General features: G+C 38.6%; 2 protein-coding genes across 6 annotated transcripts; one reads left to right on the top strand and one right to left on the bottom strand.

The window, feature by feature from the left end:
* The first annotated feature begins 1437 nt into the window (after positions 1-1437).
* LOC115734106 (UDP-N-acetylglucosamine--dolichyl-phosphate N-acetylglucosaminephosphotransferase-like) lies at positions 1438-7830 on the top strand. Its single transcript, XM_048271159.1, has 11 exons — positions 1438-1879; positions 2520-2607; positions 3178-3269; positions 3440-3558; positions 4030-4145; positions 4215-4342; positions 4440-4526; positions 5197-5257; positions 5362-5402; positions 5498-5618; positions 7240-7830. The coding sequence occupies exons 1-11, from the start codon at positions 1503-1505 to the stop codon at positions 7297-7299; spliced, it is 1290 nt and encodes a 429-aa protein (XP_048127116.1). The 5' UTR covers positions 1438-1502; the 3' UTR covers positions 7300-7830.
* A 1301-nt stretch (positions 7831-9131) lies between these two features.
* On the bottom strand, positions 9132-13754 carry LOC115731956 (U4/U6 small nuclear ribonucleoprotein PRP4-like protein). Of its 5 annotated transcripts, none has more exons than XR_007196659.1 (7): positions 13467-13565; positions 12465-13371; positions 11708-12170; positions 11404-11601; positions 11225-11306; positions 9531-9712; positions 9132-9368 (listed from the first exon to the last, which is right to left on the bottom strand). XR_007196659.1 is itself a non-coding variant. In XM_048271158.1 (7 exons), exons 3-7 carry the CDS (start codon positions 13364-13366, stop codon positions 9618-9620), a joined length of 1740 nt encoding a protein of 579 aa, XP_048127115.1. In that variant the 5' UTR covers positions 13367-13371; positions 13467-13536; positions 13736-13754; the 3' UTR covers positions 9504-9617. The 5 variants fall into 5 exon arrangements, 3 of the variants coding, with proteins under 3 accessions (XP_048127115.1, XP_048127113.1, XP_048127114.1); XR_007196660.1 differs by having other exon boundaries at positions 9554-9712; XM_048271158.1 differs by lacking the exon at positions 9132-9368 and adding an exon at positions 13736-13754 and having other exon boundaries at positions 9504-9712; positions 13467-13536.
* Positions 13755-14396: the final 642 nt, after the last annotated feature.

The following is a 14396-nucleotide window of genomic DNA, read 5'->3' as shown; positions in this document are numbered from 1 at the left end:
GTTAAAATTTAAGAACTATAATGGTCAAATTAAAAATTTATGGACCACATTATAAATTGGGCCAAAGTTCAGCAACCATTGGTGTCGTTATCCCTCCTCTTTTCCTCCTCTCTTTTCTTTTGTGGGGAACAAATTGAATCTAAAAAAAAAAATGGAAGAGAAAAACTACAAAATGCATTTATAAAGGAAAGAGAAAAAAAATAAAATAAAGTATGAGATTTGTCAATAAATAAGACAAGTCAACTGATTTTTTTTGTGTGGAAAAGTCAACCAATTAAAAAATCCATATATATTACGAGAATTCACACACGAAAACCCCTCGAAATTGACTTGTTATGACAAAAAAAGAAGCAATTAATATGGGCTACATTAATTGCTTTAGTAAATATTTTATTCATCCACAATAATGGCCGTTGGTTTTAAAATTAATTTTTTCTATTAAAACATTTCCAAAATTGTGGAAATAAAGATTAGGCGACATCCATGATAATCCTGAATTGGCTAGAAATAAGCTTATATTATAATTCTAAGGGTTGCATCTTTCGGGACACACAGGTACATTCCCATCGTGTATTCTTAGGCCTGTCACTAAAAAAGGGTCAATTCCATGCATAATGCATTATGAAGATTTCATCATATCACCTAAAATCGTACCGTAAGATATGAATATCTATTGTCTACTTACTAAGCATCAACCTGAGAAAGTTGAATCCGCCCATGAGTATCTACTTTCACGAGCTTGCATGAAACCGAGACACTCGCTAATTGCCAAATAAAGGAACTAAAGTGAAGCCCTCCCAAAGGACAGAGAATCTTCATTTCACCAAAGTGTTGAATATCCCTAACAAGCCCGAGTGACATGTCTTTGTTGCACCCTTTTGTAATTTTTCCTCCGCATCATTTCTAAACGAACATTTTTCTTGTTTTATCTCTTTAAATTAGCAACGTGGTGGCAAGAAATTAAATGTTGGAATGGCTTCATGTCATCATAAGTATGCTTAAGAATTTTTAAAAGTAAAACTTGCTGAATTGAGACGGGCACGGAGAATTATGTATTGTATGGTTGTCTTTTCAATAGTCATGGGTTAAATTATTTCTATAATGCCTTCAAAATGAGTTTGTAAATATCAAATGCAGTTGTCAAGACTCTTAAAAATATTTAGTACATGGTATGACATCGGCAACTTGCCGTGCTCTTTGACAAATCTTGTTCCGCCAACATTATGTTTGGCCAAAAAGACAAAGGTAAAATTCATTGATTTTACATGTTCAAAATAGATATTATTTTTAAGTCACACACACGTGGCACAATGTGACTAGATTACACGTTAAGACACGTGGCAGAATACGATTAGAAACCATGACGCGTATGATTCTGACGTGGCTCTAAAGCGGAGTCGAGTTCGACCGCGCGAGAGAGAGAGAGAGAGAGAGGGAGGGAGAAAGAGAGGGTCACTGAGGAAAACCAAGACTCTCACTGGGCGGCGACTCGAGATTCAGCCATGGCAGCTCGCAAGAGAGCTTCTGTTTCCTCGGACGCTTCCGCAAAGCCCCGTCCTCCTCAAAACGATGAGACCCTCAAGGCCCTGCCCAAATCCACGGGCACCGCACCGATCGATCCCCCAATCGCCCCGCCAAAGCTCGGCTTCATCCTCAAGCTCTCCGCTCTTTTCTTGGTCCCGTACCTCTATCTGATCGCGCGCCACTTCGACATCGATGGAGAGCTCAAGAGGTCGATCCTCATTAACGCCGGCCTCAGCCTCGCGGGGTTCTTCGCCACGGTGAAGTTGATCCCGGTCGCCTCCACATACGTTCTGAGGCGTAACCTGTTCGGATACGACATCAACAAGAAGGGGACTCCTCAGGGGACGGTAAAAGTGTGAGTATTTTGCACGAACTGCGTGATTTTAGCTGCAAATTTTGATCTTTGTCGAGGTTGTAAATAGAATTAGCTGGTTTTGTACTGCGTTTGGATGCTTGAACTAGAATTTGCTCAACAGTCGCGTTGTATATGTTACATTGAGCTGGATAGGAGTGGAATTCTTGTTCCTCCAATTGGCTTCACGAGACGAAGTCGCTTATACTAAGTTTGGGACCTGTTGCATTTATGATGTAGTTATCTGGGGTTTCCAGCAACGTGATTTGCATTCGCATTTTCATTTCCCGCATTCTAGAATGAAGTATTGCGACATCTCTGCAGCTCCAGTGGCTTGAATTAGAAGCTGCGGTTTGGAATTGGGACACTACAGCTGCAAATGATGTGGTCTTTCTCATTAGGCTGTAGATTTAAGTTATGTCCTAGACAGTAGGTATTGGAATTTGTGTTTTTTCGTGATATAGGCGAGTTGTTCATTGCTTATTTGGGATCATTGGGTTCATAAATTGTTCACCTGGCATGTGATCATGGAAAGCATAAACTCAGTTTTCCCTATGTAGTTGGGTCATTCAGTAAATTTGATGTCTTCTAATTATGTGGCTCTTCTTTGGCAAATGTAATGGTAACACTTGTTGATATGCAGGCCTGAGTCACTGGGTATTGTTGTTGGGATCGTATACTTGGTCTTGGCAATTGTGTTCCAGTATTTCAATTTTACAGCAGATTCAAATGTAAGTTCTCTTGTTTGAATGGTTGACAAGCACGATGATTAGGTGGCTCTTGTTGTTTCTTGGAGCAGTTGACTTAGATAATCAATTGAGCCTCTATGGGAACTTCTTTTGTTTCTTCCTAATTTCAAACTTAATGGCGTGCTGCACTTTTCTTAACTATTCTAGGTTTCTTTTTTGCTCCCTTTTTGAGCTCATAAATTTACTTATACTAAACCTTGAGCTGTTAACGTGGTTCCCTTACCCTATTCTTCATAATGTGATGCCTCAGCTTCTTGTCATGAATCTTGCCGTCTTCTTGAACACGACTTAAAATGTGTAGGGAGTAGTTCCTTCATCATTTCGTCTGGTTGTTTATTTTCTCAATGCTTTGGTTTAGTCATGTCAATTCCCAACTGGTGCATTCTTTCTCCATCTTATCTTCTCTGGTTAATAACCATTGGTGTAATCAGATTATTTCTAAAGCATTGCAAACACTGGGTTTATTAAGTTCTTTCCCACCATGTATTTTTCAACTCTGAGCTCCTCCCTTTGCTAATTGAAAATCAAAATTCTGCTGTTTACTTTGTGCAGTGGCTTGTTGAGTATAATGCAGCGTTAGCATCAATTTGCTTCATGATTTTGCTTGGTTTTATGGATGACGTCCTTGATGTTCCCTGGAGAGTGTAAGTCTCTGTCGATCCATCATTTTCAGATGTTATTGGAATGTACTTCAATATTAGGAGAAAACGCGTGTTGGTATAACAAGCTCACCCGGTCATCACATAATTTATGCCACCAAATTATGAGATGGAACTGACTCTATTCTGGATTTACTTCTAATCTGCAAGAACAGGAAGTTAATCCTACCATCATTTGCTGCTCTTCCTTTGCTGATGGCCTATGCTGGGCATACAACTATTATCATACCAAAGCCTCTCATTCCATACGTTGGTATGGAGATATTGAACTTAGGTATGTATTGGAATCGAAGTTCAAAAGTCTCTAATCATTGAATGCATCCAAAGTGTTTGCTTTCCATGGAAATCTCAATTTCTTTCCCATCTCAATGTCTTTCCCACCCTCGAGGTGATCTAATTTCGGAAATTGTATACAGTTGGACATGATATTGAGAGTGGACATGCATGCTGATGTACATAACTCTTATATCTGTTCGCCCAAAAGTCACATTGGAGCACAAGTATACTGGCCTATTGGGATATCACAGATTGACCTAGCTATTTTTTTTGTCACTGACCGAAACAAGAAAAGAGAAAACAACCTAATTTTGATTTATGCGTTGGTTGGAAACTCATAATGGGTAGTGCAAGTAATGTTGGACATAAGGAGAGGATTGAATATGAGCAATCACCAAGATATTTATTGTTGTCTTGACCATTGAGTTGCTTATCCTCTATGTCGCAAATCCAATTATGATCCGGACAGGATGGATTTATAAGCTATACATGGGACTTTTGGCGGTGTTCTGCACAAACTCAATCAACATTCATGCTGGCTTAAATGGTCTTGAAGTGGGTCAAACGGTTGTCATTGCAGCTGCGGTAAGCACGAACTAGTGAGCATTTAGCATCCCGTTCTATAACAATCTTACACATTTAACCCATTTACAGATTCTGCTGCACAACATTATCCAAATTGGAGCATCAAAAGATCCCGAGTACATGCAGGCTCATGCATTTTCTATTTATCTTGTTCAACCAATGTTAGCCACGTCCTTGGCTTTGCTTTCATACAATTGGTAATCTAATGAATATCTATCCTCAGTATTTTTGAATGTGTTATTAGTAGATGTGGAGAACCACACCTGATAAGTTTCCTGTCTCTGCCCAATGTAGGTATCCATCTTCTGTTTTTGTTGGAGATACTTACACTTACTTTGCTGGGATGACAATGGCAGTGGTTGGGATTTTAGGACATTATAGGTAGGCCCTTTCTTGTGGCTTCCACATTTTAAAGATGCTCTTTCGCTGTTTAAGGAGATATCAAGTGCAGGCATAAGCGAAAGTGCTTTCATCTTTTTTCCGTTATGTGGTCTGTCTTACCTGCATATGCTGTTTTACGCAGCTGAAATGCAAGCATTGTTCCAGTTATTCAGCACCAGTTAGAAAACTATTATACACGGCCTGAATGTTGTTTCATAAATGACTTACAGCGAGTTATTTTTCGTAGATTGTATTCCAAACTGAATGAATTAAGCCGTGCGATTAGCTGTTTAGATTCGAAATAGTATGGGGCTCTGCTTATAAGTCCTTCAATGACATGATGGTTAATTACACGTCCTTTGACCAGACTGTTAGAAAATTGTCCCCTGATGGTGATATACCCCTCTACATATGCACAATTAGCTGTTAAATCATTAATGGCAAAATAAGAGCTGCTGTTTTAGAAACTGATACCAATATAAATCATTAGTTATGTTGCTATCATGTGGGCCATTTTTTACCTTAGGCTAGCTTCCACTCAGTTCCAATTGCAAGTGTTTACCTTTTTTGTCTGGTCAACATTCTGCACAGTTGCATTTGCTATTGCAGCTGAATTCTTGACAAGGCTTTGCAGCTAATTATTTTTCCGTTTCTACTCAATTTGGTTCAGTGAAACACTGCTGATCTTCTTCCTCCCGCAAATTTTGAACTTTTTACTTTCACTACCACAGGTTCTTTCTCTCTCTCTCTCTCTCTCTCTCTCTCTCTCTCTCTCTCTCAATTCTGTGTATTATCTGGGCCATTTTTTTTAATTAATTTTACCTTCTTTTTCCAGCTAGCCGGATTTGTCAAATGTCCAAGGCATCGTCTACCTAGGTAGTATTATTGACCTCCAAATTTTTGGCTTCCACTATGGTAATATTGGTCTATGTAATTTGATGACATGATGATTTTGTGTGTATGAATTTTAGATTTGATCCTCAGAGTGGACTACTGACTGGCACCAATGACGGGACACTAGTCAATTTCTTTCTAAGAGCATTCGGCCGGAAAACAGAAAAGTCGCTTTGCATCCTTCTTCTTCTGTTCCAGGTTTTTTATCTCTTGCCTCTGATTCGTTACTGGATGAAAGAAAAAGAATTATTTAGGACTCTTGGGGTCTGTTTGGCCCATAATGAGCATGACTATTTTCCATTAAATGATTCGATCAAAAACTTTTTGATTCAATGATTTTTGAGAATCAAACAATTAAAATTTTGTTCCAAGAAACGCGTTTGGAGCAATTTCCGTTCCCAATTTTCATTTAAATCAAATAATTATATAATCACATTTGATGGAAAAAGGAAAATAATCAAATAGTGATTATGGACAAAAAAAAAAAAAAATTTCCGTTCCCAATTCGTTTGTCGATTTTCATGAGTATCAATGTTATATTGTTTGAAAAGTAATTCGTATTACATTTACAGAATTTGTCTAAATCATTTGTTTGTTATTATTTATCGTGACTTTAGATTGATTACCCAAAAAAAATAAAAGAAAAGCTCCTCATTGTGCAACCCAAATTTTTTCTCTTGTAATTACACATCGTACAAGCTTACAAGACAACTCAACTACATGATTTTCCTTCACCCGACTTGACAAAATTTTGTGCGCTCGAAAAATGGAGAAAAATGGAGATTTAGTTACGGAGGGTTGGGTCCAATCTTTAATAAAATAAAATAAAAAGATAAAGTTGAAAAAACATAATAGGAAATAAAAAAAAATAGCTAAAAATTTGAAAAAATGCATATTGAGGTCCCTTAATATAAAAATAAATTAGATTATTTAAAAATTTTCTAAAAACTAATTTTTAAATATAAATATAAATTTAAATTGAATTTAAAAATAGGCTTAAAATTTTACAAAAAAACTAATTAAAAAAAGGGGGGGGAAGATTGACGAATTTTTTCAAAATTTTAGCTATTTCAATCTAAATTTTTTAATTATTTTTAATTATTAAATTAAAAATATAAATATTTTCATTTCCCCCATTTCTTAAATTTTTAAATTTTTTATTAAATTTTCCTTAAATAAAAATTTTAATTTAAGAAAATTAGTTTTAGCAATTTTAAAATTGAATTTAATTTATTTTAATTTATGTAAAGTTGAAAATCCACGTGGACTTTTTTTTTAAAATAATACCATTTTATATTAAAATTTTAATTATAAGTATGAGGGATAAGTCATAAGTATATTGTGTAAAATGATCCCCAAAGTGTCCAAAACACAATCATCTTTTTGCTTAAAAGTGTCCAAGTTCCGACCGATCAAAATCATTTTTTTCCATTACCAAACATGTTTCGATCTTTTTGTTTCGGAACAAAAGAGATCGACACCGCCAAACGACCCTTGTTCTCCTATGAGCATGACTATTTATAGGTCCTGCCCATTAACAAGTTTTGTCTAGACTAAAAGGTGTTGTAGTGCAACATCTTGCCCTTGCCCTATAAGGCATTTTAGTTGGATCTTCGGATTACCTTTGATAAGGGCTGCAGGCTGCTACATGGTTCACCTTTTCCCTCTTTTAGAGACCAATAGTTATATCTATTGTAAGCTTTTTCCTCAAATGCACATCACATATAATTGGCGTCACCATGCATCACTGTATTTTTAATTTCTCTGCTTAGCCGTTCTCCACGATTGTCACAAATAGATGTATGTTAACTTCCGACAGGCTATGGCATGCTGCTTCTGCTTCTTGTTGAGGTGGTTGCTTGCTGGATGGTACAAGTAGAATGGTGGAATTGTAGTAGTGCAGCACTGTTCTGCTCGTGAATTCTTGGAGACTCGCCTCTGAATGGTGGCACATGTTGTATTGTTTACACTTCCATCACAGAATTCACTTCACCTCCTCAGGCTCGCAGATATTTCGGAAAGAGATGCTGAAGATTTGTAGCTTCGATAGAGAGTTGAACTAGATTTTGACACGAGATGGTTAAAACGTATCCTATGCTCTCTGATCAGCATGTTTTGTATTAGCATTGTTTAGTTGTTTAATTACAACTTATTTTTGGTGGAAGATATTGATTAGTTTTCTTAACTTTCTTTCTCAAAGCAATGTCTGAGATATGTGATCATACAAATGTAAGATTTCGGCGGGGGATTCCCTGAGAAACCTATAGGGAGCTTCTTCTTTTTTTTTCATAGTTTTTGCGTTTTTGGTTTCTTTTTTATATTTGGAGGTTGCGAGTGACTTTTTAAGATTATTTGTTATGTCCAATCGTTAGACAATATTGGGAATTCAACTCTTGCAGTTGCTCTTTTATTTGTTTGGTTAATTTCGAAATTAAGGTTAAAGTTCTTCAAGACTAATATATTCTTGACTATAATTGCACCCAAACGAGCCTAGATATGATTTGCTTTTCAAAAGAATTTAAAAATGACATTATATTGGGATAGTATATGTATTAGATGTTAGGATTGGTTTGATTTAACCGAATACGACAATATATCCATGATATGTTTTTATAACGCATGAGATGATTTTGTCAATTGAGAAGTAGATTTGTCATTCAGAAAGAAGAACAAAGTCCATGTTAATATTGATTTTTGGCTAGCGAGCTCAATTGAAAGTTCTAAATAACTCCCTTACTACGAGCATTGTCGAAAGTTTAAGTGATGAACAATTAGTTTACATTGTTTTCAAAACGTCATATAAATGTGTTTGAATCTTCATCTACGGTCATATTTAGTGAATCTACCTTAGAATAATTATGTAACATTTTCTATAGATATCTAATCTTATTTAATTGAATATTTAGAACCATCTTTGATGATTTAAACGGGGGTCGTTCGTGCAACGCAATTGCTCTATATGATTATTGGATCCTCGAGAATCTCTAAAAGAAGAAAAGTCGACGAGGAAGATATCAATCAATTGTTTTCTCAATCCTTCAGGTGCGAAATTGGTATCCGCGAAATAGATGGGTTCACGTGATCCAAGTAAATTCCACTTTCAATTGCTTTTCATTTTGGTTGAATTTTTTTTTTTCAAATTATCTTAAAGTGATACAATACTGAACAAATTAGCTAATGTTGAGTCTAACAAGAGAAAAGCAGTGTGCTTCTTAATTTTTTTTTAGGTTAATACTATGAAAAATTTCAAATTAGTACATGCATGATAAATTTACCAAAAACTAATTTTTTGACCATAAAAAATTCCAAACCGATACACCACCTTTCATCAATTTATGTCAATTTTTTAATGTAAAAAATTATTGAGTTAAATGATACGTGATAATTAACGGATGTACCAATTTACAATTTTTACCTTCCGTTTGTCATATATATACCAATTTGAAATTTTTAAAATTTTTAGTAGTCAACAAATTAATTTTCGATAAAACTATCACACTTGTACAAGTTTGAAATTTTTTTAGCTAAAATAAATTTGCCACAAATGTATCAATTTAAGATTTTTTGTGATAATAACATATTTTTTTGTGCATTATCTATGTCACATGCATTTGATTTTACTTATCTTCTCTGTCCACAACTCTAAATTATAAATGTAAGCTTTTGCGACACGAAGTATATTCCATATCTCAATATCTAAAACCTGAGTAGCGCAAGCAAATTGGAATTTTTTAACAAACTAAATTCCCTAAAGTACCAAGGATTAATGCACTAAATTATGTAAGCGAAAGATGCAGTACACCTATAGAATGCAAGAGTAGCTCATCCAAAGCTACTTGCCACCTCCTCAAGCAAATGGGGGTTGATTTTCCTTTTTGTTGTATAGCGTTAACGACTGGCATTGAAACGAGGACAGCAGTACGCCTATCCGACGTCTTAAGCTTGTTCCTAAGACATGTCACAGGGGTCTACCATATAGAAAGAGGCAGGAACCGCAGCTAAGATGTTTGGGTACTTTCTGAAATATCTTTCGAGCACCCAATCGAAAACTATAGTAAAAGCAAGCCAGAAACACTTGTAGACGGGAAAAGGAAACGCTCAAAATCATGCCTCAGATCTGCGCAGACATTTACCAACTTCCGACAGGATCAATTTCTGTGCTCCCGCTCAAATAGTACACGCTAACTGAAACCGAATTTAGTCAACATCCATGGCCTGTTCCTTCATGTCGTCGGCACTGGTCCAAAGCTTAATTGTTCTGTCATGCGACACCGTAACTATATGACTTGCATCTGCACAGAAAGCACATTCATGAGCTGGTAGCAAGTGGAGAGGAATCCATCTAAAGGGGGGAAATACAATGTCATCTGACATTATTCAACAGTGAAATCTCTGTTTTCCTTTATTCTTGGAAAGTGAAAATCATCAAATGAAATACCACATCTGGAGGCCCATTTACTCCGCAATTTAGACAAAAATGAAGTTGTGAATGCTGAGATCTTCACAACCATGAAATACTGTATTCTCTCTCGGATAGACCCTAAAAGGTGAAGGAAGACTGGAATGCCAAGTTGCATCTAGTATTGAATTCACCATCTGCGATAGTACCCATTTTGGGCATGTCCAGTGTAATAGTCATCGAATGGGTAAATTGCCAATTCTTGAAACGGACTATGAAATGTATTTTATCTGTTAGGTTTCGTTATGGGAGGGATTTTACTAGAGGTTTAGATTGTATCAATCTACCCTTGTGTCATTCCAATTAAAGCATATACTGGGAGGGTGGGATAAATCAGTTTGTCATTACTCTTTCTTGTCAAACAATGACAAGTGACATAATTCAACAGTGAAATGCTCTCTTTTCCTTTATTCTTGGGGATATTAATCAGTCTGTCATCAAAACACCAAGAATTCCCCGATGCAGGTTACCTAATACCATGGAGTAACCAGTTTAAGAAACATCCGCACGACAGTAAGTTACAAAAGGCTTAGAAACTACTGAGCAATCAGAGATCTCAAAGTTGCACTTGACTGTATTTATAGATCACAGAAGTCGCTAATGTCAGCCCGCGATCCACAGGATCTTGACATTACTTTGAACAGATTTAACTATTCACCAGATCATAAGTACACACATGACGTCAATAGCAACCGGGGCTGATCAAGATTCAAGGATCATACATGCTGTTCTTTGGGGTTTCAGAGCCACCTAACCTATCAGTTTGGTAACTGAACCTTCAAACACCAATCAATATAAACAATATACATTGCCACCCCCTAATGTTGCTATGTCATTTGCAACCACCATCACCTCATACCATCTAGTCTGGCCACCATATAAACATTTTTTCCTTTTTTGGGTGTGGGTGGGCATAGACTAACAAATTATAAAGACTGAACAATAACCTGTAACAACCATAGTTGTTGTATATTGTTCCCATCCCACCCACTTTATCTCTTGAAACTTAGTGCTTTGCGATTGTTTTTCTCAGTATTGCAACCATTAAAATTTTAAAAAACCTATTTGCTAAAGAAATGAACTGGAAAGTGGATAATTCGATTTACTTTCAGAAAGACTGTCTTAAAAGTAAGATTCCTCATATTGACAGAAAGAATACTATGGAACCATAAGGAGGCTCGGTTCATCATATGGCACGTATCTTCCATGATCAGCCACGTCAAAATTTTCCCGAATAAGTAGAGCACTAATCATATTGCACAAGTTTTGCATAATTTACCCTCAAAACCATAAATCTAAGAGAATTATAACGATGTTATGCTTGCATAAGAATGAAGAAACTTACCCGCAGTGATATCCATTGATGTTATTTTGGCTTCATGCACTGACAAAGTTTTCACCGGCTTAAAGTCTCTGGCCGACCAGACCTAATCGCGTGTAGACACCAGATGTTATATAAACAAGAACAGATTTTCTAGAACAATTTAATTTTAGGGCGGAAAGCCAATCTAGTAAAATGAATACCTTTGCCGTAGTATCATATGATGCAGTCACCAGAAAATATCCTTCTTGAGGCTCAAATTTCACTTCTGATATAAGATTTGCATGAGCAGGAATAGTATACAATGACTTTTTCTTTCTTAAATCCCAAATACGACAGGTATTATCTTCACCACCAGTTGCTAAATGATATCCATTGGGTGAAAAGCTGATTCCCAGAATCTGAAAAGTGTATGGAAGATGTGTAAAAATCAACAGATGACAATATATTGTCAGCCAAGCATACATCAACAACAACAAAGGGAAGCGTGCAATTGATGAGACTCACTGGCTTAACATGTCCTTCCAAAGCAAGGATGCTTCTACCGGTGCGGAGGTCCCAAACACGTGCAAGAGCATCCAGTCCGCAAGATGCCACTAAAGATCCATCCTGGTGGAAGTCTATCCCATAAACACTTCTACTATGGCCTTCTTGAAGAAGTAGTTCCTCACCAGTATCAATATCCCACAACCTCCATGTCTTGTCAAAGCTAGTTGTACCCAGGTACTTCCCTGATGGATGAAATGCAATACGACCAAGGCGATCCAGATGCCCCTCAAAAGTCTTCAAGACAGTTCCTTCAGCATTCCATAACTTTGCAGTCCGGTCAGCAGAAGCAGTTGCTATATGATTTTGCACCGGAGAAAAGGCCACATCAGTAGCACGTTCTGTGTGACCCTTCAATGTAGACACTTTACTTACTTGAGGCATGCGGCATGTGTCCCATAACTTAGCAACTCCACTCATGGAACTAGCAAAAGCAGAAAAACTAAGTTAAGTGATTCTCATACAATTGCTAATGCCCGAGTCTACTCATGAAATATTATTTGGAAAGCCTGATTCCTAATTTATAATGAAAAATGAATAACGATGTTATGCTCGACACTAGTCAGCATGACTGGGTGTACAGCTAGCACATAAAGTCAATGGGATTTCATCCCTCAAGAGGCAATTTGAAATGTGGTTCTGGCGGGTGGACAAAGAGCTTCCAAGATTCAAATAAACACTTAACACGCATGCATCGAGGAGAAAATAAGTAAATTACCATGTGGCAAGCAGCTTTCCATCATGCGAGAAAGAGCAGCCTGAAAGAGGTCGTTCGTCACCAATCTCACTGCAATGCAAGGACAAGCTCTCGGCCTTTTTCAATGCCCAATCTATCTCTGCATCCACATCCTCATCAGGGTCATCCCTTCTCCTTCTTGCCCGTTCAAGACGCAGGGCAGCCCTTGTGATCGAAAATTTTGCAATATCTATTCTAGCATCCAAAAGAGCTTTAGATCCTTCAGTATAGAATGGATACTGAAGCATCTCTTCCTCGACATCCTCCGGTGCAGTGGAAGCAGCGGCCTCCTCATCCTCATGGGCTTTCATGAGCTTCTCGAGCTGCCCTTCAGCATCTAATTTAGCCATAAGCATCCGCAGCCGGTCCCGTCTTTCCATCTCTCTTTCCCCAAAGAGGGTCATAGGTTCTCCGAGCCGGCGAAGACGAGCACGTACAGCCTTATCATTAGTGGGCACTGCCAGAGCGGCAGCGCGCCGCTTCATCATCAGATCTTGCATTGCCTTTTCATGCCGCTCCCGCACCAGCCTGCTCTCTTCTGTAATCTCATACTCGGCGGTCGACCCAGGAACATTGCCCGCACGCCCCCCATCGTCATGGTCCGAGTCCGAGTCACTACTTCCGGCCTCTTCTTTTTTGGGTGCAGGAGGCCTGAAAACAGGAGGGCGGAGGGGTAGAGGTGCCAGAGGTCGAATGACCGGAGGATTCGTAGGAACAAGAGCAACCGGAGGCCCGGCGGGAGGCGGGATCACGGGTGGAAGAACTGGTAGGGTCGGTTGAAGGGTAACACTATCGACAGCAGAACCCAGAGCCTGACTATCGACAGCGGCATCAGTAGACTCCGCGAGGGCATTCAAATCTTCGAGATCCTCTTCAACACCCATGACAGCTGAGAAGGAAAAAGTTCAAAATGAGGAGCTCATCACAACTGGAGGAAAAAAAAAAACACAAAAGCTGCTTCAAGGGTTTCTTCAACAGCCGTACCGGATTGACGAACGCTGGGCAATCAACACGGTACAGGTCCAATTCGAATCAGCACTCCCGGCCGGCGTTGCTAGTAAAAACCAGATATCAAGGCAGAACCTTAGCAAAATAAACGACGTCTTAGCAATGCCGGAAGCTAATAAGAGGTTCAGCCAAAACCAGTCATCTTCAACAGAAAATCAGGAGAAGGCAGAAATTCCACGCAGGAGAAACGCAAGAAAATCCTCGTGCAGAAACAAAATACCCTGCTACGAGAGAGAGAGAAAAACCCGAAAAGGCTGTAGCTGAAGCTTCCTTGATCGCTTGGAGTGCAGTGAGAGCGCAGTGCAGTGCACGAGAACGAGAACGACGGAGCTCCTCCAACCTCCGCCACCTCGAGCGTATCCCAGCTTGGGATCTGCTTCCGCGAGCTCGGGCTGAGCATTGTGCTGAGTTATAGTTCGTAACGGGCCGGGCCGGGCCAATTGTGGAGCCCATATTAGAAGAACCCATCTACTCAAAACAATCATGCAGATCGGGCTCGCACGGGCCTATCGAAGTCGGATCAGGCCCACTAAGGAACCGATATTCATACCAACCTTACTCGCGTGTGAATCCAACAGCACATAAAGGGCTAAAAAGCCCCCGCCGGAGCGAATTTCCAACTCGGATCACGGCGTCTCCCGCTCAGAGGAACTCGAAAAGCTACACCTATCACGTAATAAGAATCGTTCACGTACGATGCATGTGACAAAGTGATTATATCGCGTTCGTGAATATTGGTCGAGTTGAGAATTCGTGCAGGTTTTGGCTTGTGGGTGTCTCCCCAAAAGGATGTAAACCAAACAATTATGCATCACGGGCCAATAAATCCTTAGCTGCAGAATAGCTTATGCAGCGCCTAGTGAGCCGATAACACCAAACCATCCTTCCTTCTATAGTTATTCTCAA

Source organism: Rhodamnia argentea, chromosome 10 (assembly GCF_020921035.1).
Source record: "Rhodamnia argentea isolate NSW1041297 chromosome 10, ASM2092103v1, whole genome shotgun sequence".
NCBI lineage: Eukaryota > Viridiplantae > Streptophyta > Magnoliopsida > Myrtales > Myrtaceae > Rhodamnia > Rhodamnia argentea.
The sequence above is the reverse complement of the archived record's forward strand: the minus strand, read 5'-3'. Positions and strand labels throughout refer to the sequence as shown.